We start from the raw sequence: 27,891 nt of genomic DNA, 5'->3' as shown, positions 1-27,891 counted from the left end.
AGAGATGCTCTGTCAGATAAAGCATAGGCCTGCTCTTTAATGCCGAAATAACTCCTGCGCAATGGCGAGGAGTTAGTGGCTGAGGAACTGTGGACCCTATACCACGTACTAGAAGCCAGTTTTGTTTTAAAAACTTCATCAGCATATTACCGGTCAGTCTAACGTTTGTAAGAAGTACAATCCTTTATGTACATGTATCCCTCTTTATTGGGTGTCTCTTGTAGGGTATCCATTCCAGTCTAAAGATATAATTCCCTAAAGATGTTTCTGTATTGGGGACTGGGCATGCTCAGGCTAAGACCCAGTCCTTCCTCATCTAAAATTATCCAGAAACATGAAGCAAAAGATTCCGTACACATTTGAGTGGCTGATGCTGCAGCCATTTTATCCTCAAATCCCAAAACTTCAGATGTCTGAATAAGTATGTATGGTTCATGGTTACAAACATTGTAATGTTGGGGTGAGTTTTGTGAACAGTGATGCGAGTACCAAGCCATGCGTCTGTTATGCATTTACTGATTCACACATACAACCCTTTTATCACACACTTGTTCTTCAAACATAGAGGTCTCTAATCATTGTTATATTCTCAAAATGCTCTGATTTAATGCGAAGCAGATAGGAACACTCATTGGTGCGGTTTATCCCCTTTCCTTCTCTCATAGGGTATTTTGTACGAGTACAATAGGAGTGAACCAGACTGTCAACTTTGGAATTATAAGGAACAAGTTACTTACCTGTAACTGTTGTTCTCTAGCATGGGTCTGGCATGGATTCACATGCTCATGAATATTCCCTGTCGTCAGGCTGGGAATCCTCGGTAAAGAAAAAATCAGTATCAGTTTCGTTTCTGATCTGTCTTTCGTAGTAGTAACCAATCACTGATCTCTGCATCATACTGACCACAGCCAATGACTGCCCTCTCCCTAAGCCCCGCCTCTGGCAGCCATCTTCAGATTTGGTAGCGCGTGAAGTGGCAGTATGACCAAGTGAAGAGCCGCAGAGGGGTAGGCGGGAGGGTTCGCATGTGAATCCATGCCAGACCCATGCTGGAGAACAACAGTTACAGGTAAGTAACTTGTTCCTTCTCCAGCATGGGGTCTGGCATGGATTCACATGCTCATGAATAAAGAATACATAGCAGTACACACATGCACAACCACAGGAGGTGGCAAAGGCTCAACATTAAGCATTACATCAAACTCAACATTAAGCAATTATTACCTCCTCACCAGGCTCACCTTAGCCAAACAGGTTGCGCAGCACTGCTTGGCCGAGCCTGGACTCCTCCCTGGAATCCCGATTGACGCAGTAGAATCTCGTGAAGGTGTGCGTCGACCTCCACGTAGCAGCCCTGCAGATGTCCAGCAGGGGCACACCAGATAAGCACGCTGTAGTAGCAGCGATCGCTCTGGTCGAATGGGCTCTCGGACGGCCTGGCAGCGGTCGGTTAGCCAACCGGTGACAGTGCATGATGCAGCCGGAGAGCCATCTGGAAATAGAAGACTTCGAGAGAGCCTTCCCTTGATTCACAGGTCCAAAGTTCACGAACAGCTGTGATGTCCTCCGGAAACTCTTTGTGCGGTCCACGTAGAACTTCAGCGCTCTAGCCACATCCAGCGAGTGCAAAGTCCTCTCGGCCGGCGACAAAGGAGACGGGAAGAAAACAGGTAACACCAAGGGCTCGTTAAAATGGAAGTCCGACGGCACTTTGGGCATAAAGGAGGGGTGCGTCCTAAGCACCACCCTCGAGGCATGGAAAGTCAAGTACGGTGCTTTGCAGGATAGGGCCTGGATCTCTCCCACTCGTCGTGCGGAGGTAATGGCCACCAGGAACGGAGTCTTCCACGACACAAACTTCATAGGTGCGGAGTGCATCGGCTCGAATGGGGGCCCCATGAGCCTGGTCAGCACCACGTTAAGTTCCCACGCCGGGGCCGGGGCCTTCACCGGCGGGAACGACCGGAACAGTCCTTTCATAAACTCTTTTACCAGTCGATGGGACCACAGGGACGTCCGTCCTGTGGTTCTGGTATATCTGGAGATCGCCGCCAGATGAATCTTAATGGAGGCATGGGCTAGCCCAGCCTTTGCCAGCGATAGCAGGTACGGCAGCACTTGAGGGGCCATAATCCGTAGGGGGTTGATCTTCTGTGCTCGGCACCAGATAGAGAACCTCTTCCACTTATGACCGTAGCATTTGAGAGTCGAGGACGCCCTGGCCTTTGCAAGAACCTCTCTGCAATCGGCCGGTATATCGTAGCCTCCAAACTCTAGCGCTGCAGGAGCCAGGCCTGCAGGTTCAGCGACGCCGGATCGTGGTGGAAGATGGTGCCTCCTTCTCTGGAGAGAAGGTCTGCGTCCGCCGACAGCTTGATGGGAGGGGACGTTGACAAGTCCAGAAGGTCCGGGAACCAGATCTGCCTCGGCCACGCCGGTGCGACGAGGATCATCCTGCACCGGGACCTCTTGAGCTGGCTGATGAGTCGAAGCAGCAACGGCAACGGAAGGAACGCATACAGGTATAGGCCGTCCCAGGGGAACAAGAACGCATCGCCCATGCTTCTCGGCTGGGGAAACCTGCTGGCGAACCTCTTGCACTTCGAGTTCGTCGCTGTTGCGAACAGGTCGATTTGGGGTTTTCCCGATCGTCGGAAGAGTATATCCACCTGATCTTGGTGCAGTTCCCACTCGTGACACGCGCGCAGCTCCCTGCTGAGCGAGTCGGCGATGGTGTTGCTTTCTCCTGCCAGGTGGAAGGGAACCAGGAACATCCCCTGGGCGACCGCCCAGTGCCACAGATCCTGTGCCTCCTTGGATAGGGCTGGGGATCTGGTGCCTCCCTGCTTCCGTATGTAAAACATTGTCGTGGTGTTGTCCGTGAAGATCCGCACCACCTTGCCCTTGAGCATCGGGAGGAACGATTTGAGAGCCCAGAACATGGCTCGGAGTTCCAGGACGTTGATGTGCAGGAGCCTCTCCTCCGGGAGCCAGAGGCCTCTTGCGTGGAGATCTCCGGTGTGGGCGCCCCCGAGGTGTGCTCGAACGCCCCACCACTGAATCGCCCGCCAGAACGCCTCATTGAGGGGGACCCTGTCTTCGAAGGTGCCCGTCGCCTGTATCCAACGGGCGTCGAGAAATTCTTGAAGAGGGCGCATCCGTAGTCTGCAGAGGCGCACCAGGTAGATGCAAGAGGACATCATCCCCAGGAGGGACTTGATGGACCTCACTCTGGCCACGTTCGTGGCTAGCAGGTGCTGCACTTTGCCTAGAATGGTCTTCGTCCGTTCTTCTGACGGGGCCGCCAGGCGCCTCACTGTATCGGGCTTCACTCCCAGAAACAGGGCCACCTGCGACGGCACCAGGTGGGACTTCGGGTAGTTTATGGCGAATTCCAGGTTTGTGAGTAGCTGGACGGTCCTCGCAGTGTGTTCGACGGCGAGTTCCCTCGTCCTTAAGCGGATGAGCCAGTCGTCCAGGTAGGGGTAGATGTGAATCCCCTGTAGGCACAGCCGCGCCGCCACTGGTGCTAGGCACTTGGTAAAGACCCTGGGGTCCGACTTCAATCCGAATGGTAGTGCTCTGAATTGGTAGTGGCGTCCCTGGACGACGAACCTGAGGAACTTTCGGTGACTTTTGAGGATGGGAACGTGGAAGTATGCATCCTCCAGGTCCAACGACGATAGAAGTCGTCTTCCTCCAGCTGTCCCAGTACGTGCTGGAGGGTGACCATCCTGAACTTTTGTGATCTGATGTATTTGTTCAAACGACGAAGGTCCAGGATGGGGCGCCAGCCGCCCGTCTTCTTCCTGACGAGGAAGTGCCTTGAGTACACCCCGAAGCCCCGGAGCCTCTTCGGGACAAGCTCGATGGCGCCTTTCCTGAGCATCGCCCGTACTTCCAACAGCAGTTGCGTGACGTGATTTTCTTTCCTGGCCACAGGTGGAACGTGAGGGCTCTTCTTCAGGAATTCGATAGAGTGTCCTCTTGCCAGGGTATCCAGCACCCAACTTTCGGTGGAGATGGACTTCCACACGCCGACGAAATTCGTCAGCCGGCCTCCCACCGGGGTGCTTCGGTGGGGGCCCGAGACCACGGCCGGTTCAGTCCTGCTTGGAGGTGGTGGCCTTGCCGCCCTGGCCACCTTGCCGACGGCGGCGAGGCGCTCACTGCTTGCCGCGACCCCTGTAGGCCTCCTGAGACGAGGAGCGTGCCGCCTGGCGGTAGAACGACGAGCCACCGCTGGATCCCTTGGAGGCACCCTGTCTGCCTCCGGCACTCCGAAAGGGCCGTCGTTGCTGAAGGGCTCCTAGGGCGCGGGCCGTCTCCATGTCCGTTTTTATGGCTTGGAGGGATTCGTCCACCGCCTTCCCGAACAAGTTGCTGCCGTCGAACGGCATGTCCAACACCCTGGTCTGGACGTCCTGATGGAAGTCGGTCGCCCGGAGCCAACCCCGTCGTCGTAGGCAAACACCGTTGCCCAGCTGGCGGAACCCGGTATCAGCAATATCGGTTGCCACCGTTATGGCGTGGTCCGACGCCACCTCGCCCTCTTGCAGTATTTCCAGGGCCTCGGACCTTTGTCGTCCGGCAGGAAGTCCAATATGGGGGCCAGCTTAAACCAGAGCTCCCTGTCGTAATGGGCCACGATCGCCAGGGTGTTGGCCGCTTTGATCATCGTCGCCGCCGACGAAATGACCCGCCGCCCCATGGCGGCCAACTTCTTTCCCTCGCCGTCCGGCGGGGAATTCGACGTCGAGGCTCCTGACCCCGCCGCTTTCTTCTTCGCTGCCGCCGAGACGACTGAGTCTGGCGTTGGCTGGGCCCTGAGGCACAGGGGGGCGGTTTCGGGGACCTGGTACTTCTTCTCGTACCGGTCCCGTTTGGCTGGTGCCGTGGAGGGGTTCTTGAGAACCGACAGGCCCTCCTCCCCGATGTCATCGATTAGGGGCACCGCGATGACCGTCTTCCTCTTGGCCTCCCGGCGCTGATAGAGGAAACCTTCCTTTTTCTGCTCCTCCGGGCAGAGCTGGAACAATTCGGATGCCCTGGCGATCATGGCGTGGAATGAGCCAATCTGGTCGGGCGGCGAGGCCCGTGCGATGGGAGACGGGAGACCCGTTCCGTCGTCGTCGCCCTCAGAACCCGTCGTCGAACCCAACGCACCGTCATCTCCCGACTCGTGGGAGGATGAGGAGGGAACTGTAGGCCTTACGGGGGCGAGCGGAGGAGAGGGTTGGGTCCTCCGTCGTTTGTTCTGAGGACTTCTCGAAGGGCCAGGTTGCGGGTCCTCCGGCCTGGGCCGTGGGAATCGTCCTTATCTCAGAGCATAAGGACTGGATGGCAGACAAAATGGCCGCCGAGCCATCCTGAGGCCTAGGATCCAGCTTCGCCGGAAGGGAAGGCCGCTCTTCCTCACCATCGTCGTCTTCCTCGGTTATCTCCCGAGGATCTTCCTGACGGGATCGAACTTTCTCGAATTGGACTTCGAGGTTCCTCACGGTCTCGGTCAGTTCCTCCTCCGAAGCTGACTCCGAGCTCGAGGAGGGCACCGTGCCCCCCCTCGCTTCTTCCATCATGGCGGCCACGACGATGGGCTGAAAAGAGGATTCCCTCCTTGGCGGCAGGGAAACTCTACTCCCGGAGGCGGTCTCCGCTGGCGGTGTCTCTGCCGGCTTGGCCAGAGTCGCCGCGATAGCCTCGATAGAGGCCTTCGCCTGCTGGGTAGGGGCCTTGACCACCTTAGGTGCGTCCAGGGCCCTCTCCTTTGGGGGAGGGGCGACGCCTCGCTCCTCCTCTTCCGAGATCGGACGGGGCTTCTCCCGAAGCTTACCCAAGGTCTCGGACTTCCTCTTCCCCGAACCGGAGCGTTGGCTCGTGGTCGACGGTGCCGGGGAAGGTGCGCCCTGCCTGGCGACCGAAGAGCCCGACCTTTCGGCGCTCCCGGAGCCAGCGGACTCGCGGCGCTTGGCCTGGTGTTGGGCCCCCGTCGCCGGGGCGCCCGCACAGGACTTAGAAGCCCGCTCGGACCCTTTCTTCTTCTTCTCACCCGTCGAGCCCTTCTCCAACCAGCTTGCGAGACGGGATCGACGGTCTCTCATGGTCCGCTCCGACAAGTTCTTGCAGAACTGGCAGTCCTTCTCTACATGAGTCTTGTCCCCATGAAGACAGTAGAGACATCGCAAATGTTCGTCTTCCTTAAACACATTCCGCAGCCCGTATCCAGGGCAGCTGCGAAACAGCTTGGGGCCGGGTGACAAATTCGCATCCGGGGCCATCTCGAAGTAGGCCGCAAATCTTCTGGAATCCTCCAAGAAGTCGACGAAATCTTCACCCTTGAGGGGCGTAGGAAAATCCTGCAACGGGTAGCCGTTAACGCGAGTAGAAACGGTGGAGCTTGAGGCTCGATTAACCGAAAAAATGTGAAAATTCACCTGAAAAAGCGCGAAACACGCAGGAAAAGCTCGAGAGCTAAGCACGAGGACTCCCAACACTTGAACCTGCGGTAAAAATCTGAAGATGGCTGCCAGAGGCGGGGCTTAGGGAGAGGGTAGTCATTGGCTGTGGTCAGTATGACGCAGAGATCAGTGATTGGTTACTACTACGAAAGACAGATCAGAAACTAAACTGATACTGATTTTTTCTTTACTGAGGATTCCCGCCTTGACGACGGGGAATATTCATGAGCATGTGAATCCATGCCAGACCCCATGCTGGAGAACATTCTATCATGAAATAGTTAATATGGTTAGTCTACCGTTACCCCTTGTGAAATACAAGTGAGGTGCTTCGAACAGTTGCAACACAGGGCCAGTGGTTACTGGGCCCTCTAGACCACAGCTGGCTGGTCACACCGCAGTGTGTCAGTACGGGTAGTTTGAAACTGCATTCAAGCAAGGGCCCACCCTACCTGAGTCTTGATGATCTGCTCCTACTGTCTCCCCTGCTTCGGGTTGCTTGGCCCGAATGTAGCATGGCCCGATTATCCCTAACGTGGAGATCCATCTTAAGAGAAATAACTAGGTTCTTAAGAGCCTGCTGCAACTTATTCCTAGCAGTAATATAATCCCCTCTGGCCAGCAGTAGTTTTTTTAGAGCTATTATGGATTTCCTTTTTTCTTTTAGAGTCCCTAATTCTTACATTAAACGAATGTTTGAGATTGACCCTGTTTTTAAAGGGATTATCATTTATACTAGCTTTCAAGCAATCCATAATAATTCTATATGAATCCCTGCACCTCTCGTCTGGTGCCCTTTCGGCATGATCCCCAATTCCTGAGTTTATGAATGCAATATCCAGCAGTTCAGTGAACTTCTTGACCATCCCCCAATTCTACTTAAGGGTAAGTCCGCCCCTATCAGGTGACACACAAGCCAAGTCAGGTCTTGACTCGTGTGTTTCAAAGGGGATTTTTTTTTAAAAAAACGTTATTTGTAGCCGACAGATACAACACAAGTACATTTTGTTTCCAGTGAGCAAAAAAGAATTACACATTACTTTGACTAAGCACAGTCGTACATAACCCAGGATATGCATCTATACATTCTTTGGATCGGGGTGAGTCTCGGCTATCTGTGACCTGGGCCATTCTTAGGTAATTCCGCAAGGGGACCCATATGTCTTTCGGTTTCAATGGGGATTTTAAGGCAAAAGGACAACATCAGGTGGTCCCCCAAGCCTAGATCTACACAGCTGAACAGACCACATTTGGAACTCAACATGTTTGATATGTAAAAGTAGTCAATCTTAGAGGAATGTTTGCCTCTATGCCAGGTATAAGAAAAAGAGTCTAGGTTATGAGTATTATTGAGGAGGCTCATATCCCATTCCCCAGGAAGCGGTCCCAGTTCATTCCCAGCTGGATATCACAACTTGACGAGGCCGAACACCCTCTGGCGTCGATAAGCAACTTCCCTTCCCCTCTGCGAACCGGGAGTGCCCCTCGCTGGCAGGGGAGAGGTGACCTAGCTGCTGGCCTCCTTGGTCAGGGCACTATGGACACTTGACTACAGCTCACAACTTTCGGTAGAGTTCAAGGTAAGCGGAAAAGCCGTGCAAATGCCTGCATTTCTCGTTTATTGTAAGTGCCACTTAACAGCAACATTTGGAATGTTGCTAAGTGCTCCTCATTTTGCCAGATACGATCATTGTGGCAAAGGGGGGCCCACAAAGGATCACACTGAATAGGCTAGTGGAGAAAGAGGTACCCAAGTATCACACACAGGATGAACAGGGAATTATGTTCTATGTTTGTATAGTAACGAATGGGTCTTTAGATATGTTCTACATCGACTGCGGGCATGAGTGCAGATCGGTGCAGTCACCCCACTCCTTTGCTGCGCAGGTAAGACGGCACTGCCTGTCTGCGCACCTTCTTCACAACTGTTTGCAACCTGCGCATGAAAGACATTAATCCTAGTAAAGCAGCACAGAGGATTTTGCTCTTGCTTCAAAGAACGTGGGTAACTGCCACCGAGTGTTATTGCTCATTGGGCCAATACACTCGGTGCTTCGATCTTTACGTACCCTGCGTGCCGCAGCCATGAGCAATCCTTAATATTATTTCTATGGTGAAACGAAAGTTCATATGTTGTATAAATGTTAGTGACATAACCAATCAAAATACAATAGAAGCTTGTTCTTCTTGTCTCAGCGTACAAGGGGTAGAATTATACCAGGCACCTTTGCCAGGACATCATTCACTCTTGCATGCTACATTGTACAGCCCATTTGGCACAAGGGCTGTTTGCAGAGGCTGCAATAACAGCCGCGTCCAAACGACCCTTGCGCCAAAAGGTTTCGCTGAATTAGCTTTCACGCCACTTTGGCCACAGAGCCCCTTTTGGCACAGCCAAAGTTGCGTGCCAGCACCAAAAAGGGGTTTAGTTTATGATGGTAGGCGTGGTATAATTTGGTGGGTGCAGCATAACTGTTTGGGCTTAGGTTAAGGCGGGCCCCATTGGGGGGTCTCGCAAGGGGGTCCCCACATTTTGTGTTACACCACTGCCTTGACCTGGAGGGCATGTGATGTGGGAGATTTGTCTTCTATCGGCGCTGAACCTCCATTAGGGGTGTATATTGTGAAGGCATGTGCCATCTGACCTGACCATTGTGTGTGGGCTCATGAACTGGTCAGCAGAATGTTAGCGTAATTGTTTTCCCTAGCAGTTCTATTGCCGTGCATCAGCCCCGCTGGTCTATAAATATACAGAGAAGTATCCAAGAGAAGCAAAGCACTAGACATAGATTGCAAACCTGACTTTGCACCTGAACTCGAAGAGGAGTAGAGAGCACCCCAAGAGATCAAATGAACATCAGACCATTTCAATTTCGTGAACATTTCCTTAAATGTGTTTTGTTGAAACAGGTTTTCAAATAATTGTTAAAGCTGCCGTTCCCGCTTGGGTGAGCTCGAGGGGAAGGAGGGAGGGAGGAAGGTTGTGTGAGGGGGCTCACCAGTTTGTGTATTTCACATTCCAGGTTCTGGATGCAGTCTAGCTTCCTCTTGCGGCAGCGCTGGGCTGCGATGCGGTTCTTGCTGCGGCGGCGGATGTCGTGGATGAACTCCAGCTGCTCTGAGGTCAGTTTATGCATCTTTATCATCATCTGGAAGTCGTTCCTTGGAAGATCTGTGATTTGATCGACAGGAAAGGGAAGTTTGACCTGTGGTGAGGGGAAAGAGAAAAGGCGAGGAGGCGCGGGGGCAAGAGAGAGTGAGAGTGGCAGTTAAAACACAGACGCTCAGTGTGACATCAAATCAAATGCTCTAAAAGAAACACAATGGGCACTTCGTAATAGCAGTGCCTTTTATTTTCAAAGTTTCTCAGTTTTCCGGAAATACTCAAAGTTATCTCACACAGAAAAGGGTGTAAATGGACTGAGACTATAAAAATACCTTCAATATTCAATATTAAGGGACAGCAGTCAACAATGAACTGAAATGCACACAAAACACCCCTTTACTCCCACCAATCAATTGACATTTACAGCTACTGGAGGAAAATGCTCTTGCCGATTGGAGGATTTTACTCTGCACACAGGATGGAGAAGAAGATAGTTGCATTTCGATACTAGCCGCCAGATGCTTCGCTGCTGCAAGCATGCTTCATTCTCGCGGTGAGAATGGAGACGGGCCAGTCCTGGCGCGGGTACGCCATGCTTTCTGTGGGAGCGCAAAGTGCATTTCCGTGGCACATTTGTGTGAAACCCATTCGAAATATTTTGTAGACGATCTCTCCTCCAGAGGTAAATCGTGAACTGCGCCAGGCGTGTAACACTGAAATACACCCACCAGAGGGCACTTAACACCCGTTTCACAAAGCATATCCAGCTGGAGTTGGTACGCCACGTTATGGCGCGAGCGTTTTGGGGCCGGCCGTTTTGGTGCACCACTTTGGCCGTAGAGCCCAGTTCTGCACGGCCAGAGTGGTGCAAAAATAAATAAATAAATAAAGCCAATTGAGGGTGGTTTAGACGTGGCTGACATTACCGCTGATTTGTAAACGGCCATCATGTCAAACGAGCACCTTCAACTTAAGACGTTTACAGTGCCATAACACCCTCCTCCCCCACACACGTACACTCGCACACATTTGTAGCTTCAGTGGTTTCCAGCAGTTAATCTGTCACCGTCATATTTGAAAAAATAATATCATTCTAACATCCTAAACTGAAATCACGAAATACTGAATCCTAATCGCCAAACGTCATCCATTTGTAGGACACAAGTTACTTTTTAAAAAGTTACACTGGTTACTATTTTGAAAACATGTCTGATTTGTTTTTATTAACTGAAAATAAGTTAAACATGTTTTAAAAATAGTCACAACACTAGTTCCACAGTCGAAGATGGTTTTATGTGTAAATAGCCACCCTCAAAATGTTTGGGACGAGCCCGAGGAGCACATTGTGCCAGGTTGCAAAGAGTTAAATGGGGAACTGCGGTATCACGTGAACTGCGTGATGACGTGGGACGCCATCACACGAGTAAGTAAATAAAGAGTCTGGCTACATGCCTTTTCGAGTTTTCGGGCAGACCAAAGCACAGCCAGTGAAGTAACAGAACTGCGTCTGTCATACTTTATGCGTGGCACTGCGCCACGCCACGGCGGTCCAAGCTCACGGCCTCATAACATTGGCGATGAGGGAAGCCCAGGACGGGCACCTGCCGGTCGGGTAGATTTGAAGTGTCTGGGCTACCGATCCACAAGGGATGCTGTCCCTCAGCCTGCAACAGGACTTCCATATGCTCCGGGCATGCCGGTAAGGAGTCCTGTGCAACACCAAGCCTCATACCAATTACTACTGGCAGTTGCCAGAATTCTTGGACGCCCAAGGTGTCACACAACCATCCACCCCACGGAAAAGAAAAGGGGGGAGGGCACAAACACCCAGGGGTTTGGCGCAGCTCTCTCCAGAGAGTGCTTGTGTGCCGTCCCTCACCAGTTACACCACACGGGGTGCGATCCCATGCAAGGGGAGTGCGGGCGCATGCCCGTTATACTGGTGTGGGCAATACCAGTGCCCAAAAAGGGGCAGCAGCTCCTTCAGGAGTGCCTGTGCACCCCCAAACCGTGTCCTGTGCCAAAGGAAAAAAGGGGCAGTGACTCCTCCCGGAGTGCCTGTGCACCCACAACTAGTATCTGCATCGACCCACACATGGAGAAATGTCAGCAAATGGGGCTGCCGCACCTGTTCCACCACGCTAACAAGGCGAGTTCTCCCAACAACGTGGCTCACTCTCACCTTGTGCGAGTTTCGCATCGACGGAGCCCCAACCTCACTAGGCCCACAGTGAGAATTATGGCGATAACGCCTGAATATGTACTTTAATGCCACAGGGCACTACGAAAACAAATCTTGCGTGAACCAGGAATTACACTCCCTATGATCCTTGAGTTGGGAGGCTCCCACAAACTAGCAGACGTCAGAGCCTCCAAGATGAGTCGGCCCTGAAGTAAGTCAAACTTGAAGTTTGCACACTGGGGGAGACAAATCCCGAAAACCCAAGGAACAAGGAGCACCTGGCGATAGAAGCAGCAGTGGAACCCCGCAACCCCAGTTCCCTGTCCACAGTGTGGGTATGGCCATCCCCACAAGAAGGACTGCCCAGCAAAAGGGTACACCTGCACTAGGTGTGGAATCCCAAATGACTTCACCAGGGTATGCAGAGCCTCGGCCCCTACCAGTGTACCAAGAGGGAAGGAACGCCCCAGAGGGTTCCCACAAGACAAAACGACTCAGTCTGCCAACACTACGTCCACAGTCCGCCAACCCCGATACGCAGTGACCTTTCTGAACACACCCATCCATGTGCTTCTCGACACGGGCCGCTCAGTCAATGTAATGGCCGATGAGCAGTACCAGACATTACCAGTGCCCTCGTCGCTTCAAGAAACAAGAGTGTGCATATTCACTTTTGGGGGCAAGACTCCTCTACCACTAGAAGGCACCTTCATTGCTGCTGTTCAACACCATGGTGTCTCCATACAAGCCAGATTCTACGTGACCAATGTAGCAACCCAAACAAACACTACTTGGCTGTGCAGCAGCAGAAGCCCTGGGCCTCATTCACTTTGTCCACTGAGTGTTCGTTGAAGATGTACAGATGCTACTACAAACATTCCAAAATATATTCCCAGGAATAGGGCAGATGGAAGGCAAACCAATCTGTCTCCACATTGACGAGAGAGTTCAGCCGGTGGCATTGAAACACTGAAGAGTGCCCTTCCACCTTTATGGGAAAGTCGAGAAGGAGATACAAAACCTTGTCGACCTCGACATTATTGAGCAAATAGAGGGGCCCACACCCTGGGTATCCCCAGTCCTCATTGCCCACAAACCTAAACAGCCGGACAAAGTCCGCATTTGCGTGGACATGCAACTGGCCAACAAGGCGATAAGAAGAGAAAGACATATGACCTCCACACAAGACAATATTATTGAAGAACTGGAAGGAGCAACAGTCTTTTCCAAACTTGACCTCTGCTCAGGTTACCACCAGCTTCTCTTTCACCAGGGCAGTCGATACATCACAACTTTCACAACCCACATCAGCCTCTAGAGGTATAAAAGGCTGAACTTTGGCATCTCGTCAGCCGCAAAGGTGTTCCAGAACACCATACACAGAGTTCTGATGGGGCTGCCGGGAACCTTGGATGTGAGCGACAACATTCTGGTACACGCCAAGTCCGAAAGTGAACACCTGGAATGGTTGGAGAAAGTCCTGGCGAGGATCCAGTCCCTAGGCCTAACTCTCCATTGCAAAAAAATGTGAGTTTCTGAAGAACAAAATCGCATTTTTCAGGTTCATCTTCCAGGAAGGAGGACTATATGCAAACCTGGCGAAGGTCAGGGACATCCAGGAAGCCAAACCCCCAGAATCCGTATCAGAGGTAAGGAGCTTCCAGGGGATGGTCACTTACGGTGGCCGCTTTATCGAGAACCTGCCTGCCCCGTCCAAACCCCTAAGAAACCTCACAAAGCAATCCACAGCATGGAGATGCACAGCCCTGGAACAAACCTCATTTGAGAACATCAAGAAGGCACTGTTAGAAGAATGTATCCTATGCTTATTCGACCCCCAAAAAGACATGGAAGTCATCATTGACGTTAACCCAGTTTGGACTTGGGGCCATCCTCACCCAGACTAATAAGGACGGCTCCCCATGCACTGTGGCATATGCCACTCGAGCACTCTCTTCAACCGAGCAGAAGTATCCCTAGATTGAGTGCAAAGCTCTAGCCATGCTGTGGGGATGCCACCATTTCCATGTATATATCTATGGGAAACCTGTGAAGGTGGTCACAGATCACAAACCCCTTCTACGCATCATGATGGGTGGGTCGGCCAAACCCCCGCTGCGTATGGCGAAATGGTTACTAGCACTCCAAGAGTACAATGTTGACCTCAAATACAGGCCCAGACAGAATAAAGCAGCAAATTACCTATCCTGCCACCCCAAAACGATAAACACAGCCCCCCCTGAGGAGGTCGCTGCAGCTGAAAAACACTTAAAGCTCATCATAGAAAGCTCAATCCCCAACTCAATGGACGTCGTCAAACTCAAGGTAGCATTGAGAAACGATGGGTGTTTCCAAACCCTGTGTGACGCCATGGAGTCAGGACAGTGGAAATCCGGTCTTTAAGACCTAGGCTCAAGGGCAAGGAAGCGAAAAACACCCTAGAGCAACTATGGAAAGCGCAAAGTGAACTAACGTTTATGGATGATGGCCTCCTCCTGAGATTCATCCCTGCTGAACAGACAGACAGGGTGATCGCCGGTCATCAAGACGCTGCCAAAACAAAAAGCCGCCTTAGTCTCAAAGTCTGATTCCCAGTGCTTGAATCGAAAATAGAGGATTTCATCTGTGCCTGCAAGCGGTGCAAAGCCGCTGCTCCACATATCCAGCGAAGAACCGTGGGAAACTATTCACATGGACTTTGGCTCAACACTAAGACTCGCATTTCCTGGTCATAATAGACCAATTGTCTTGCTACCCTGAAGTTGAATTGGTCCCGTCCCTGGCTCTACAAGAAGTAATACCAGTGATGGAGAAGCTGTTTGCTACCCACGGTTTCCCCAAAACAATATGCCCGGACAATGGCTCGCTGTTCCAAAGTAGGGGCCTAGAAGAATTCATAGCAAAACGGAGAATTGACCACCGAAAAATCACACCCTTATGGCCACGTGCAAACGGTGAGGCAGATCGCTTTATGCGCACACTCAACAAATGCTTCCACATAGCACATGGACAAGGGACATGTGAGAAAATAGCCTTGTTTCAATTTTTACTTGAGTATAGAACCACCCCACACTGCCTAGTAGTGGCCCCGGCAGAAGCCTTACTTCACAGTGTCCTCACACGTTTCTACTCTAATTGGAGGGGAGAACTCCAGGAACAATAGACAATGAAAACATGCGTGCCTGGAGGCAAGTCGCGATCCAAAAGGAGAAAAGCAGGCAAGGACTGCGAGAACATTACATAGCAGTAGGCAACTGTCCTGGTGAGAGCTCGACACCCAGAAGGAAAATTGTCTCTCCTACATGAGCCCTCGCCTCATGTGGGAGCAAGGATCGCAAGTAATAGCAGCAGACGATCATGGACTTGTGACATGGAATTTCTTTAGAAGGCTCTCTGACCCACGCCGGCTGCAAACCGACTGGTACGGACAGAGGATGGAAAAATAACTCCCAACCCTGCGAAAGCAAGTGACATGGAAGACGACAACCAAGGAGATCCTTATCCAGGGAGGACAACAGAGCCAATAGTCCAGGGAGGTGGACACTGCCAAGAACTGGCCCTAGCCAGTGAGACCAAAAGACGATACCCCGCCCAGGAGTTGAGAGGGCCCCCGGCACGACTGAAGGACTATGACCTGAGCACCTGAGAGGTGGATACTCGGGGAACAAAAAGCCCAGCTAATTACCCCAACTAGGGGTAACCCTGAGTTCCTTGATATGTTCTATTCTTCTGTTATGTGTTCTTTAAACATGTGCCTTACTACTGTTTACGACATTTTCTGCAATTTAAAGTTTTGCTGTTATAAAAATGGGGAGGAGTGTGGTATCACGTAAACTGCATGATGATGTGTGACGTCATCGTGCGAATACGTAAATAAAGAGGCCGGCTTCGCGCCTTTTCCGGCCGACCGAAGCGGGGCCAGTGAAGTAAAAATTTTGTCTATCATACTTTATGCGTGGTGCTGCACCACAGCGGTCCAAGCTCACGGCCTCATAACAGGAATGAGGTGAATCGATCTGCACAACTGCTTACGACAGCAATCACAGCTGTCAAATTTATGAGTGACTAATTAAATAGAATGATACCTGGCTTCTTCATGGGGGAGCAGGGAGCACTCTCCTCTTCTGCACATATAGTGCCTCTTCAGTTGCACATCATATAATGCACATGTGACCGATTTTTATCTACTTTCGCTTTCTATATTAGGCTTATTTTTAACACAAGTTTATCTGCACGTGGTGGTAAAGTGACTTTGCCCAATTTCACAGTTAAAATCAGAAGATGAAGTTGATAGTCTGCCAAAAAATAAGCTCTAATACTCACGCAAAATATCACTTTCCACTATTACCTACTTGTCTGTATGATCCTGCTTATTTATAGGTAGAGTGTGTGTATACATGTACATTTTTAAGATTGTACTATAAACTATGATTATTACACACAAGTAAATGCGTGCACACACACATACACAAACCTTTTTTTTTTTTTTTTAAATATATTTATTGATTTTTCAAAAAAAACTTATACAAACAGCATCATCCACATAGCAATCAGTTATATATCCACAATAACTTCCCATTCCCTCCTCCCCCCATGCGAACCCGGACCGGGGTTGCGCGGTCTGCCATTGGTGTTAGGGTGAGCCCGGGCTGTCCGGGTCATCACCTGAGGTACTGACTTCTTTAGGACGGAACAGGGCTGTCGTGAGGGCTATCCATTGCAAGAGGTCTTCCGAGTCACCTGTCTTCTGCTGTCGCTGTGCCAGCTCCCAGGCCCCGGTTTCGGCCATAGACCACCTACGGAGGTCTTCCCACCATGTCACAAGTCTAGGGGCCCTGGGGCACTTCCAGGCCATTGCGATGCGCCTTTTTGCGAGGATGTACATCAAGTCCTTGAGCCTATTGAGGGGTTTGTTTTTTTTGCCTCGCGGGTATGAGCCCAATAGACATGCCTTAGGGGATTGCACGTCTAGCGTTATGTCCTCCTCCGCCAACCTGGTCTGAATTTGCGACCAGAAGGTTTGTATATCCGGGCAGGCCCAAAACATGTGGGTCAGTGAAGCCGCGGGTTCTTGGCACTTGGGGCACGGAACTACGCCGGCACCATTGAATCTCGAGATGACAGCAGGGGTAAGGTAGGCCCTGTGGATGATGTAAAATTGGATAAGCTGGAATCGGGCATTCCTGGAGACTTTTTTATGGTAATGTGTTATTGTTTCCCACTCCGTGTCTCCGAATAGCGTGTTTAGCTCGGCTTCCCATTTACCCCTGCATGTGAGTTCGTTATGTGTGGTGTTGTCAATTAGGATCTCATAAAGCCTAGAGGTTTCATGTCCCCCCTCTGCAACGCCCACCAAATTCTCAATGGACTTGTGTCCGGCGCATTGGGATTCCGCTTCCGGCCATCGCTTCCTAAGCCTGTCCATCACCGCCCCATGCAAAAGGAACTGACCCAGTGGAACCCCAGTCAACTCGTGCAGTTCGGAAAATGTGTGAGTGCCCTGGTGGTCTATCAGATCGCCCAGGGTGGCAACACCGGAGGGTTCCCACATATTCCGGATCGCCTTCCGGTCCTCCGGTCTAGTGGACATGATGGCGGCTATAGGGATTTGTGGGGAGTAGGGGTCGGTCAACCCGACCGATTTGCAGGCCCGACTCCAGATCCGAGTGCCTAGGCGGATGAGGTATGCATCCAGCGTTTTAGGTATTGGTCTGATCCAGAGGAGGTCCCTAAGCAACCAAGGTGCGTCTGGGGGCTGCAATAGGCGTGTGTCCGTCGTGGCATCATCGGCCATCCACTGGATCACGTGCTTAAGCTGGGCCGCTATGTAGTAGAGCTCAAAGTTAGGGGTCTTCAGGCCTCCCCTCTCGTACGGTCTTTGAGTTACGTCTAGGGCCACTCTGTGCCTCCCCTCCCGCCATAGGAGTTTCCTACATAGTTTGCTCAGGTCTTTGAAGAAACGTTGGGGGATGTTGTAGGGGACGTTAGTGAAGAAATGTAGAAGACGCGGGAGAGCAACCATTTTGAGGAGTCCCGCCCTGCCAGCCATTGAGAGGGGCAATTTACACCATAGGTCAATTGATTTAGCCAGTCCCTCCCTAGCCCTGCCCGTGTTTAATGCGTGTTCGGCCTCGGGGTCCCGGTGGATCGCGACGCCCAGATATTTGAACGTGGTGGGTTCCCACTTCAGGGCCAGAGGGGGGAGGTGTTCTTTCTCGGTTCCACTAAGTGCAGCCAGGGGGAATAGGCAAGACTTGCCGTGGTTAATCTGGATCCCGGTGCATCTGTGGAACCCATCTAGGGTTTCGAGAATGTAGGGGAGAAGAAATTCGGGATCCCTTAGGTAGAGGAGCATGTCATCCGCATACATGGAGACAAGGTGGTTCACTCCATTTACCACTATCCCCCCGTCTCCATACTCCTGCCTGAGGTATGCCGCCACTGGTTCAATCGCCAGGATGTAAAGGAAAGGGGATAGGGGACACCCTTGCCGGGTGCCCCTGGCCAGACTCCATTTTTCCGAATAGGTGTTGTTGGTTCGCACTCTGGCTGTGGGATTAGTGTAAATGAGTTTGACCCAATTCAAGAAAGCCGTTCCGACCCCCATCTTGTCAAGGGTGGCATAGAGCCATGTCCATCGGACTGAATCAAAGGCCTTAGAGGCGTCTAGGGACACAACTGCATATTTACCGGGCAAGCCGTTTGTGCTGTGTATCACATGATGCAGCCTTCGCAGGTTCTCAGACATGGAGCGGCCCTGCATGTAGCCTGTCTGATCTTGGTGTATAAGGTACGGGACGGCTGTACGCAGCCTTCTGGCCAGTAGTGCGGTAAGGATCTTATTATCTACATTCAGCATGGATAAGGGGCGATATGAGCCGCAGTCAGAGCTTTCCTTGCCGGGCTTAAGTAAGGGGATGATGGTAGCTTCGGTCATGGAGTCGGGGAGGTGACCTGTTTCATACGCCTCGTTATATACTTTGGACAATAGGGGGGCCAGTATGTCCTCATAGGTCTTATAAAATTCGCCCGGGAGACCGTCCGGTCCCGGCGTTTTACCGGAGGGCAGTGCCCTAATGGTGGCTGCGACCTCTTCTGGGGTGACGGGGCCTCCGAGGGAATCTGCCAAATGGTCCTCCAGGCGAGGGAGCCTGATGGCGTCCAGGGCATCTTCGATCGCGTGGTCTGGGGGCTGGGCTGGATCAGAGTAAAGGGTTTGGTAATATTGCTTAAACTCTGCGTTAATACCCACTTGCGTGTGAAGGGTCAAGCCGTCTGTATTACAGATGGAGCATATGGGGTGTCTGGGGGTTTCTCGTTTATAAAGCCATGCAAGGAGTTTCCCGGGTTTGTCGCCCAGGGCGTGGTTCCTTTCCGTGAATTTGGCATAGCTGAGCCTCCCCAGCGTCTCCCAGTGTGTTAGGCATGTTTGTTTAAGTTCAATCATTTTCTGCAGGTGGGCGGGATCAGGGGACGGGGTGGCTTCGAGGTCCTGGAGTTCGGTCTCAGCGTGCTCTAGCAGGGTCGTGACGGATTTCAAGGCCCCTCCGGCCGCGGCTATCATTTCCCCTCTAGTTACCACCTTGTAGGCTTCCCATGCTGTGCCCAAGTATCTGACGCTATCAATGTTGGTTTGCCAGTAGTATATGGAGCCCTCCCTGATTTGTTCATTGAAGGCTTTATCTAATAGCGCTTCGCTTCTTAATTTCCACGTCGGGATGGGGGGCCGGGGGGCTGTGGTCACCCAAGAGGTCATCAGTGGGGAGTGGTCTGAAAGCACCCTGGCCAGATACTGCGTATCTTCAAACCCGGCCACGTGCTCTTCGCTAATGAACAGGCAGTCTATCCTGGTGTGGACCATATGTGGGGGAGAGTAGAAGGAGTAGCCTCTGATTTCGGGGTTTTGCGCTCTCCACAGGTCTTTCAGGGCATATTGCTGTGTGAGGGCGTTCAGTATCTTGGCGGGTGGGGAGGGGTCGCCATGCTTGCCATCCGATCTATCTATGCGAGGGTTTAAGGTACAGTTGTTGTCGCCTCCCCATATCGTTATACATTCGTTACTCGGGGACAGCCGGGCGTACAACGAACGAAAGAAAACAGTGGCATCATGATTCGGGGCATAAGTGCAAATCAGGCGAACGTCACGCCCCTCTATGGTGCCCTGAATTAGGGCCATCCTACCTTCATTGTCCGTCTTGGTGTGGATCAGCTTGACTGGGACAGAGGGGGCAATCCATATCAAGACTCCTCTGGAGTAGGTGGAGTAGGGGGAACCCACTAGGGTACCTCGCCAGACCTTAGCTAGCGCTGCAAGCTTAGGGCCACATAAGTGGGTCTCCTGAAGGAGAGCGATTCCGACTCTGTGGCGCTTCATGTAGGCGTAAACGCAGCGCTGTTTGATGTAGCTGTTTAGTCCCCTGACGTTCCAGGACATGACTCTGATCCTCTCAGCCATAGTCTAGGTGTGGTCGTGTTGCTGTGGGAAGCCTGAGGTTGAGGTGTTCGGTGAACTTGGTCGTCCTGGTAGCAATTCCGCTGCGCTTGGTCCCGGTCCGGTTTATGTCCGATTCAAACTGTGATCCCAACTTGGGGTTCAGACCCCCATGAAAAACAACGTCTAACTTAACTACAAACACAACTTCAAACACAACACGTCTAGCGAGGTTGCCCTTGCTCTGACATCCCCGTTTCTGCCCCATCAGACCGAGGTCTTCCGGTGCCCTACGGGCGGGTGAGCTCACCCAAATTATCCTGGGGATAGGAGAGGGGCTACCTCCGAGGGTGTTATCAGGAGGTGCGCCACGACCAGCGCGGCTCCGGTACCATCAGTGTCGCCACTCTTACTGGCATATTAATGTACAATCGGCTACTGCAGCCAGTAAGTGGTGAGAAGAAGTCCCTTTGTTACAGGCGGCTAGGGCCCGCGCTGCCTCCGTTCAATGTCTGGGATCTGTTCACTGTCCATCCATTCGCAGGCCTCTGCGGGAGTGTCAAATAAACGTGCCTTATTGTTGTGCAGGACCTTGAGTCTGGCCGGGTAGAGGAGTAGGTAGCGCAGGCCTGCCTCCTTGAGTCTTGCCTTGGTGTGGTGGAACTGGGCTCTGCTCCTTTGAACCTGCAAGGTGTAGTCGGGGTAAATTGCAATCTTCGCGGCGTCCCTCTGTATGGAACCGCCCATCCTAGTAAAGGCCAAAATGGCCTCCCTGTCCCTGTAGTTGAGGACTTTGGCTATTATGGGTCTGGATGGGCTCCCCGGTGGCGGCCTCCTGGCTAGGGAGCGATGGGCTCTTTCTATGGTGAAGCCCTGCGACAGTTTCCCAGCCCCAATTTCCTGTATGAGCAGGTTCTCGATGTAGTTGGTGGGGTCGCTGCCCTCGATACTCTCGGGCAGGCCGATGATTCTGATGTTATTCCTGCGGGCCCTTCCTTCAGCTTCCTCGGCCCTGTCTTCCAGATTTTTCACTCTTTGCGCCAGAATGTCCACATCCTTTAAGAGTTGAGTTTTGGCGACTGTGTTGTCCCGGACTTGGATCTCAAGAGCGTCCGTTCTGCCGGTGATAGAGCGCACATCCTGCCTCAATAAGTTCAGGTCGATGGCGACCGCGTCTATTTTGTCCTCCATGGTTTTCTGGAGTGTCTTGATGGCCTCTAGCAGTTGGGAGTTGGCCGGCTCGGGCCTCTCGGAGCCCGACGCCTCCCCAGGGGCTGGAGCCTCCCTGGGTTCGGTCGCTCCAGCGGCCGCGAAGGACTCCATGGTGGTTTGGCGGTGCTTGTTACGGGCGCCCTTAGTGGACATGTCCTGTCCGCGGGATCTGCCAGGGCACTATACGGTTCACTGGCGCCGGCGTGAGATGCTTCGTGAGGGGGGGGGTTGTATGTTGTCCGGGCGGTATCGATGGGCCGCTCGGCAGGGCGGTCGGGCCCAATCCTGCCGCAAGGCTCCTCGCTCCAGGCCCAGCAGGGGTGCAGTTAAGGCCGCTCCAGGTGCCCCCCCTCCGACTCCTTACCGCGCTTCTTCGGGACGCTGGAGCGTGAGTCTCAGCTTAGGCCACCGCCGCCGCTTCAGTCCGAGTTCCACTAAGGCAGATCCCCGGTGAGCTCCTCTGGGGTCGATCACAGGGCTCCGCTACAGCGCTGGGCCAGGGATCATCATGGCCGCCATTTCCTGCTCTCGCATGGCGTTCTGTTTCTTTTCGCTGGTGCGGGCCAACAGAGGGACGTGAGGTTCCCAAACTTCGACAGCAGGCGGGTCACACCTTCACACGACCTGTGTTCGTTTTACGGATGGCTGCAGTCAAGTTAAGCGATGGTTGGCGGCGGATCCATAATCGTATCGAGCGGAGCTGCGCCGAACACGTCTCTCCTACATGGCGGTTAGCCACGCCCCTCACACATACACAAACCTATGATTGAACATATATAGAAAAATAAATCTCTATACATACACGGAAACACATATTTCAGTTTGCATACAGATATATGTATACAAGCATATAAACAAGCACCCACGAATACAAACACGCATGAATGTGTGTATTAACACGCATATGGTGCAAAGGCATGCATGTTTCTAATACTGAACGCATCCCTTCAAGAAACATTGTACATATATTAATTCGATGTTACAGTTGTCTAATTGGTCCCTGATCTGAACACACTTTCCTAAAATGCACAGGTTTGTTTGCACGTCCCTTCAGGTACATCTGTTCCCAGAATTACTCGTGCTCTCAGCCTGAATCAGTACATCTCTACACATGAAGGCTTATATTCTGCCTATCGGCAACTGTTTAATGTCAGCAGGGCTGCAGGAGACACAAGTTAAGGGAGATCTTCTCCACTGCCAGCTATAATAGAAAGTGTATATTTTATAGTGTAACTTCCAAATTTATTCTGTTGCTCCAAAATATCTCGTCGCCAAGAGGTCCTCGTGCCCTGTCCGCTGCGTCCAACTGGGCACGCTGACGAAGAATCTGAGTCGAAACGTCCACGCTGAAACATCTGGCACCAGAACAGCCACGTAAAAATGTCCTGCTTCGGCCGATAACATTACAGAAACCAAGCTTGATATTTCGGAATATTACTGTGCATTGAAGGAAATCCAGTTTGGTAGTTGGATAGCCTCATAGGTACTTGGGTATCTCATGTATGGCCCAATTTGGTATACCCATTACCAAATAAATTGCACAGATCTAGTTGCATTGAGCAAGTGCTTGTGGAGTGCTGTTGTGCTGGCAGGCTATCTTCTGTGAACCCAGCAAACTATCATCGCATTCCTTCGTGAACTTTGTTTGGACTCCTATTTGAAGGAAAATATTATTACTTGGTGACTAATTCCATCCACTTTGACTAACCCCTTTAAATATGGCGTGCATGCGCATTTGCACGCGCGCATTGAGCAAAAAACAGCGGGTGAAACCTCTAGCTGATTGTGTGTACTTAGAAACCTGTTAACTTCATATTTACTTTGACTTTTATTTCCCACATTTTTGTATCTGAAATCCCCTCTTGGTGTTCCCACCCTCTTATCAGTCATGTACACACTAAAATCAGCGATGCCTCCGGGTGCGGGCCAAATTGCTCATCTCTCTCCCCGATCGGGCCCTCTGGCGGCGCCTAGTCCTGCTGGCCGCACTCTGGAATTCAATGGCAAGAAACAAACGTTCTAAATCATCTACAGACATTAGACATTACTGCCAATTGAATTCATGAGCTGTCATGCCGCTCCTGTGGCAGTGGCAATGTTAAACCAGTTGAGTCATGGACTTCTCGTCTCGCAACTGCCCAATGGTATACTAGATGCCGTATTATTGGCGGAAATGCCTCAAACAAATCCAGACCCTGTTCATAATTTGTTAACAACTGCGTCTTCTATTACCTACACCAGCGAGGCTCTCCCAATTAATCATCGATTGACAACCGATGTGCTAATTCACTCAGCAGATTTGCATCAAATACCTTTACTTTATTCCCAAATTGTTCAACAGACGCATATCCCTTTGCCGTCTCAACATTTACCTGCTCCATCTTTGCTACGCCAAGAACCACTGACGCCTGAGAACTCACCTACTATTGTGTTACCTTCATTTTTTTAATACTTCTGTGCTAGTCCAGGAAACTCAGTTAGATGGGAATTGTGTCCGTCTCCCATTAAACTTGTCTCACTCTCCAATTCTTTATCAGGATTCTAAGAACACCTCCTTTAATTCCTCATTGAGCTATCCGGCATCGTTTGTAAAACCTACTCCGAGACCCTCATTTGGAATGATGCTTCCAGTTAATCCCCTACTTGGGGTCACCTTGGTAGCAATGAACAATGGGTTGCTAGATCTAACTAAGCTCTTTGAAATTCTTGAAAGCAAAGTTAATGATCAAAGACTACTTATTAACACAGTGCTGCAGAAAGTGGATATGATACTCCCGTAATTTGATACACTATTGCTTCCTTTATTAGAGCATCATACTTCTTGTATACCTAATCCAAATATAAGCAATTCACTTTCTGATATTCCTCAGCCCACTCCTGCACCTGGAGCTGATCCCAACCAAACAGCTGCAATTCACATTTGAACTGATTTCCAACACTCAGCTTCACAAGACCCTATTGTTGTTTCTCATTGCCATTCTAACAAATCGATCGATGTTCCAGATCCACCGTTATTTGAGTTATTTACAAATAAGAGACGTCATAAGAAAGGTAAAATAATACAGTCACATGATATAAAAAACAAGAAACAAGACGTCATAAGAAAGGTAAAATAATACAGTCACATGATATAAAAAACAAGAAACAATCTGCTTCATTCAAATCTGCCATAAATAGTTCTAACAAATGTATAGACTCCTTAACGGTTCTGCATAAGAAACCTAGTATTTTGAAACAAACAACTCATCAGAATAAGGCTCTTGCCCTCCCTCCCAAGAAAAAAAGGAAAATGCAGCAATCTCAAGCTCCTCAACCTTCTTCCCCGCAGACTGATACATCGTCGCCTACTACTTTTGATCCAAATTAATTCAATAAATCCTTGGATCCACCCCTCGAGGATCCACCCTTCGAGTATCAAGTCTTGATGGATTTCCGTGACGTCCCTGCTCCCTGCACCTCCAGGCTGTCCTTCATCTGACCATGAGAATTTGGCCTTACAAAACAAGACCATTACAGCAAATGATGGTAGTAGGGCCCTTGTATCTGACAATTTTATCATCATGGAACAAAGGAGGCAGCATCTCTTGGTATCATCTAAAAGCCTTCAAATTCCGTCCAGATCTGTTAATTGCGATAAGTGTTAATCGCAATCCCTGGGTTTTTTCAGGTGGAGCAGCTACTCCTTTGTATACTCATTCCAGAGAATCTACTCAACATGAATATAACACAGCTTCAATACCTATCAGAACCAGGGATCAACCTCGGGTTGCATTAGAATTAGAAAACCTAAAACATTCTGATTGTTTACACTAATTAATGAAAGATAGGCAGAGGCATGATCCATATCCTAATAGAACTACAATTCTTACTTTACTTGAAACAATTCTGAGCTTAAAAGCCATTGAAACTGAAGATATTAAATATTTTCAATTCGTAGACCACTGCAAATTGGACAAAGTTCAATTGATATTCCCTCCCAGGTAGTCAGACAACTATTATGGGATGCGAGCGAAGGAACAACTTGAACACAGTGGCTTCAGTGTGAATATAGCCAGTGAGACATTTACCTGTAATTTGACCACAAAAGCTCCCTTGAAATATTTGTCTCCTAAGAGAAATCCAATTTCCTCAGCTGAACCATTATCTATTACTTGTCATGGGGCTCAAGGTGCTCTCGTACGAGATGTATTCAGACGACCCCTGCAAACGTCCAGACTCTTCTTGGACATGGCTTGTGAAAGCAATCCAAGACAATACTACTCCCTTTATTCTCTAGCGCCATGATCTTAAAGAGATTACCAAGATAACAGTTGTAGCCTGGAACACTCGAGGATTTAAACATCTTTTACCTCAATCTGAAACAAATCTCCCCACCACCTTTGATGTAATTCTCTTACAAGAAACTTGGATAACTACAACTCCTACTTGGCCCGGATGGTATGTTTGCTGATTCCTGCAATAAAACATCCAAAAGGCTGTCCAACAGTGGTACTCCTCACAGCCACTAAATGAGTTCTTGGCTATACTTCCCTGGGCCTCTCCTCATCCATTTATTCAACTAACCAAACTCTGTCATTTGGCCATCTACCGGCCTCAGACCAAAAATACAGCTATCCTTAATCTGTACTGGAACACTTCTGCTATATCCGATGACCGTTTCTTATCAACTGTTGGTCACATGTTAGATCTAGCAATGTCTGATGACACAACTGATACCATCTTGATAGCTGGTGACCTAAATATTAAATGTTTCAATATTAGGTATTCACATCTTTCTTCTAGAGCCAAGCGTTGGATGTCCCTAATGATGACAGGGGCTTCACAATGCTAAATGGAAATCTGCCTGGTGACATTCCCTCGTGACCCACCTGGCATCATGATTCCCTAACGGCTACGATAGATTACATCTTTGTCACGAAACTTCGATTTCCTTCTTGGAATCATTTGAGGTTCTTTCTACACTTAGGAGCAATCATAATCTCTTTGTTCTAACCATGCTTCATTCAAACCAATCTTCTTGTGATTACTATAAGCACACCATACAAGTCCAAGGAGGCCAAAATAGAATTAATTGGATGGAAAATAAGCTTCTTAATTTTTATGGCTGTCCATCTGTGCCATGAAAGTTTTTTAACTTTCCCTCTGTTCTGCTCTATACCGAGGTTCTTCATCTTTTTGCGAAAATGTCACAGCCAAAACACTGTCCACTTTTTATATTTAAACACTCATAGGACCATGACATTCAAGATATGAAGACCTTGGTTAGAAGAGCTCGAAGGCGAATTGTCTGAGCGAATCTCCCGGATAAAGCCCTTAAGCTAAAAAACATTAAAACAAAGTATAAAAACGGGTCCAAATTGCACAGATACAATAAAATTCAACAAGATGGTGAAGCAATGCTTGCCGCTTTAGCCTCCAAGTCTAGTGCCGAGATTTGGTTGCTCTATTAGCTCGGTACCAATGATACATCATTTCCATTGATGATTAATGTAATCAATGAACAGACTTGGTACCTTCATTTTAGCATACTTTTTGCAAAACCTCTTGTACACCCCCTATACCTGAGCTCTTCCCAGTTGATCGTCATTGACTCACTTTTACACATGAAGATATCTTTTTAGAAATGAGTACCCGGCGAGGGACAATGAGATTACATGCAATCTCATTGATCCTCGCCGGGACGTTACCCGACCAGGAATCCTTCTCCCCACAACGTTACCCTCTTTTTGTCCCCGGCGGGAGTGGCACCCAATGAGGAGGATCAGAACAGGGTAATCCCCTCTCCGAGTCACCACACGCTTGGAGGCTGCCATCTTCCCAGGCCAGGGATTCAAGGTAAGTGTTGTCCCCTCCTCCGCACCCCCCCAATCCAAAGAATCCCCTCCCCGTCCTCCCAACCCCAGTTACCTTCTTTTTTGTCCTTTTTGGGAGCAGACGCGCTGCAAACACTTCTGTCCCCAGCCCCTCCGCTCCCGATCCGTGACAGACTGTCATGGAAAGGAAGAGGGGACTGCATGTAGTCCCTTCTCCCCTTTCCATGGCAGCCATTTTGTTTACATTTTCCAATGGCCGCCATGCGGCCCATTTGTTTGTTTACCCTTTTAAATTAATTTCAAGATTTTTTTCTCGTTTCAGAACAGAAGAAAAATACTCTTAGTACCCTGGTCCTTCTGCGTGGAAATATCAAACTTTGCATTTGCTGCCTGGGTTGCTTATTGGAATTATTTGCGGATTTTTACAAAAGGCATCTTTGGTGAAATTTACCGTTAAACAGTATTTTACAATGCAGTTATATCGGGCAGATCAAGTTTTGGCCTAGAGTTGCAGGAAATCACTTGTTAAACTTAGGTGACTTAACTGCGGCACTCCAATGCATGTTCAGTTGAAAGCACCCCATTCTAACCAAAACACACAAATATATCAGTACTAATCACCCATGCCAACATTGGAATTTCCCTGCATCATACAATTGCTCTTCTCCTGCAATGCAATGCACTGTTCC

General features: G+C 50.3%; 1 protein-coding gene and 1 long non-coding RNA gene across 3 annotated transcripts in view; one reads left to right on the top strand and one right to left on the bottom strand.

Moving 5' to 3' along the window:
* BACH2 (BTB domain and CNC homolog 2) overlaps positions 1–27,891 on the bottom strand; it is a 1,375,433-nt gene that overhangs the window by 52,532 nt on the left and 1,295,010 nt on the right. The window contains exon 6 of the mRNA XM_069606473.1: positions 9,458–9,664. Coding sequence (XP_069462574.1) covers positions 9,458–9,664 — 207 coding nt within the window. The remainder of the gene's footprint in view (positions 1–9,457; positions 9,665–27,891) is intronic.
* LOC138453527 (uncharacterized) overlaps positions 1–27,891 on the top strand; it is a 284,002-nt gene that overhangs the window by 185,298 nt on the left and 70,813 nt on the right. The window contains exon 2 of one of the 2 annotated variants that reach the window (XR_011260460.1): positions 9,482–9,581. The exons of the other annotated variant lie outside the window; for it this stretch is intronic. This is a non-coding gene — a long non-coding RNA (uncharacterized lncRNA). The remainder of the gene's footprint in view (positions 1–9,481; positions 9,582–27,891) is intronic. 2 annotated transcript variants of the gene reach the window in all.

Source organism: Ambystoma mexicanum, chromosome 4p (assembly GCF_040938575.1).
Source record: "Ambystoma mexicanum isolate Mex_15411 chromosome 4p, UKY_AmexF1_1, whole genome shotgun sequence".
Classification (NCBI taxonomy): domain Eukaryota; kingdom Metazoa; phylum Chordata; class Amphibia; order Caudata; family Ambystomatidae; genus Ambystoma; species Ambystoma mexicanum.
The sequence above is the reverse complement of the archived record's forward strand: the minus strand, read 5'-3'. Positions and strand labels throughout refer to the sequence as shown.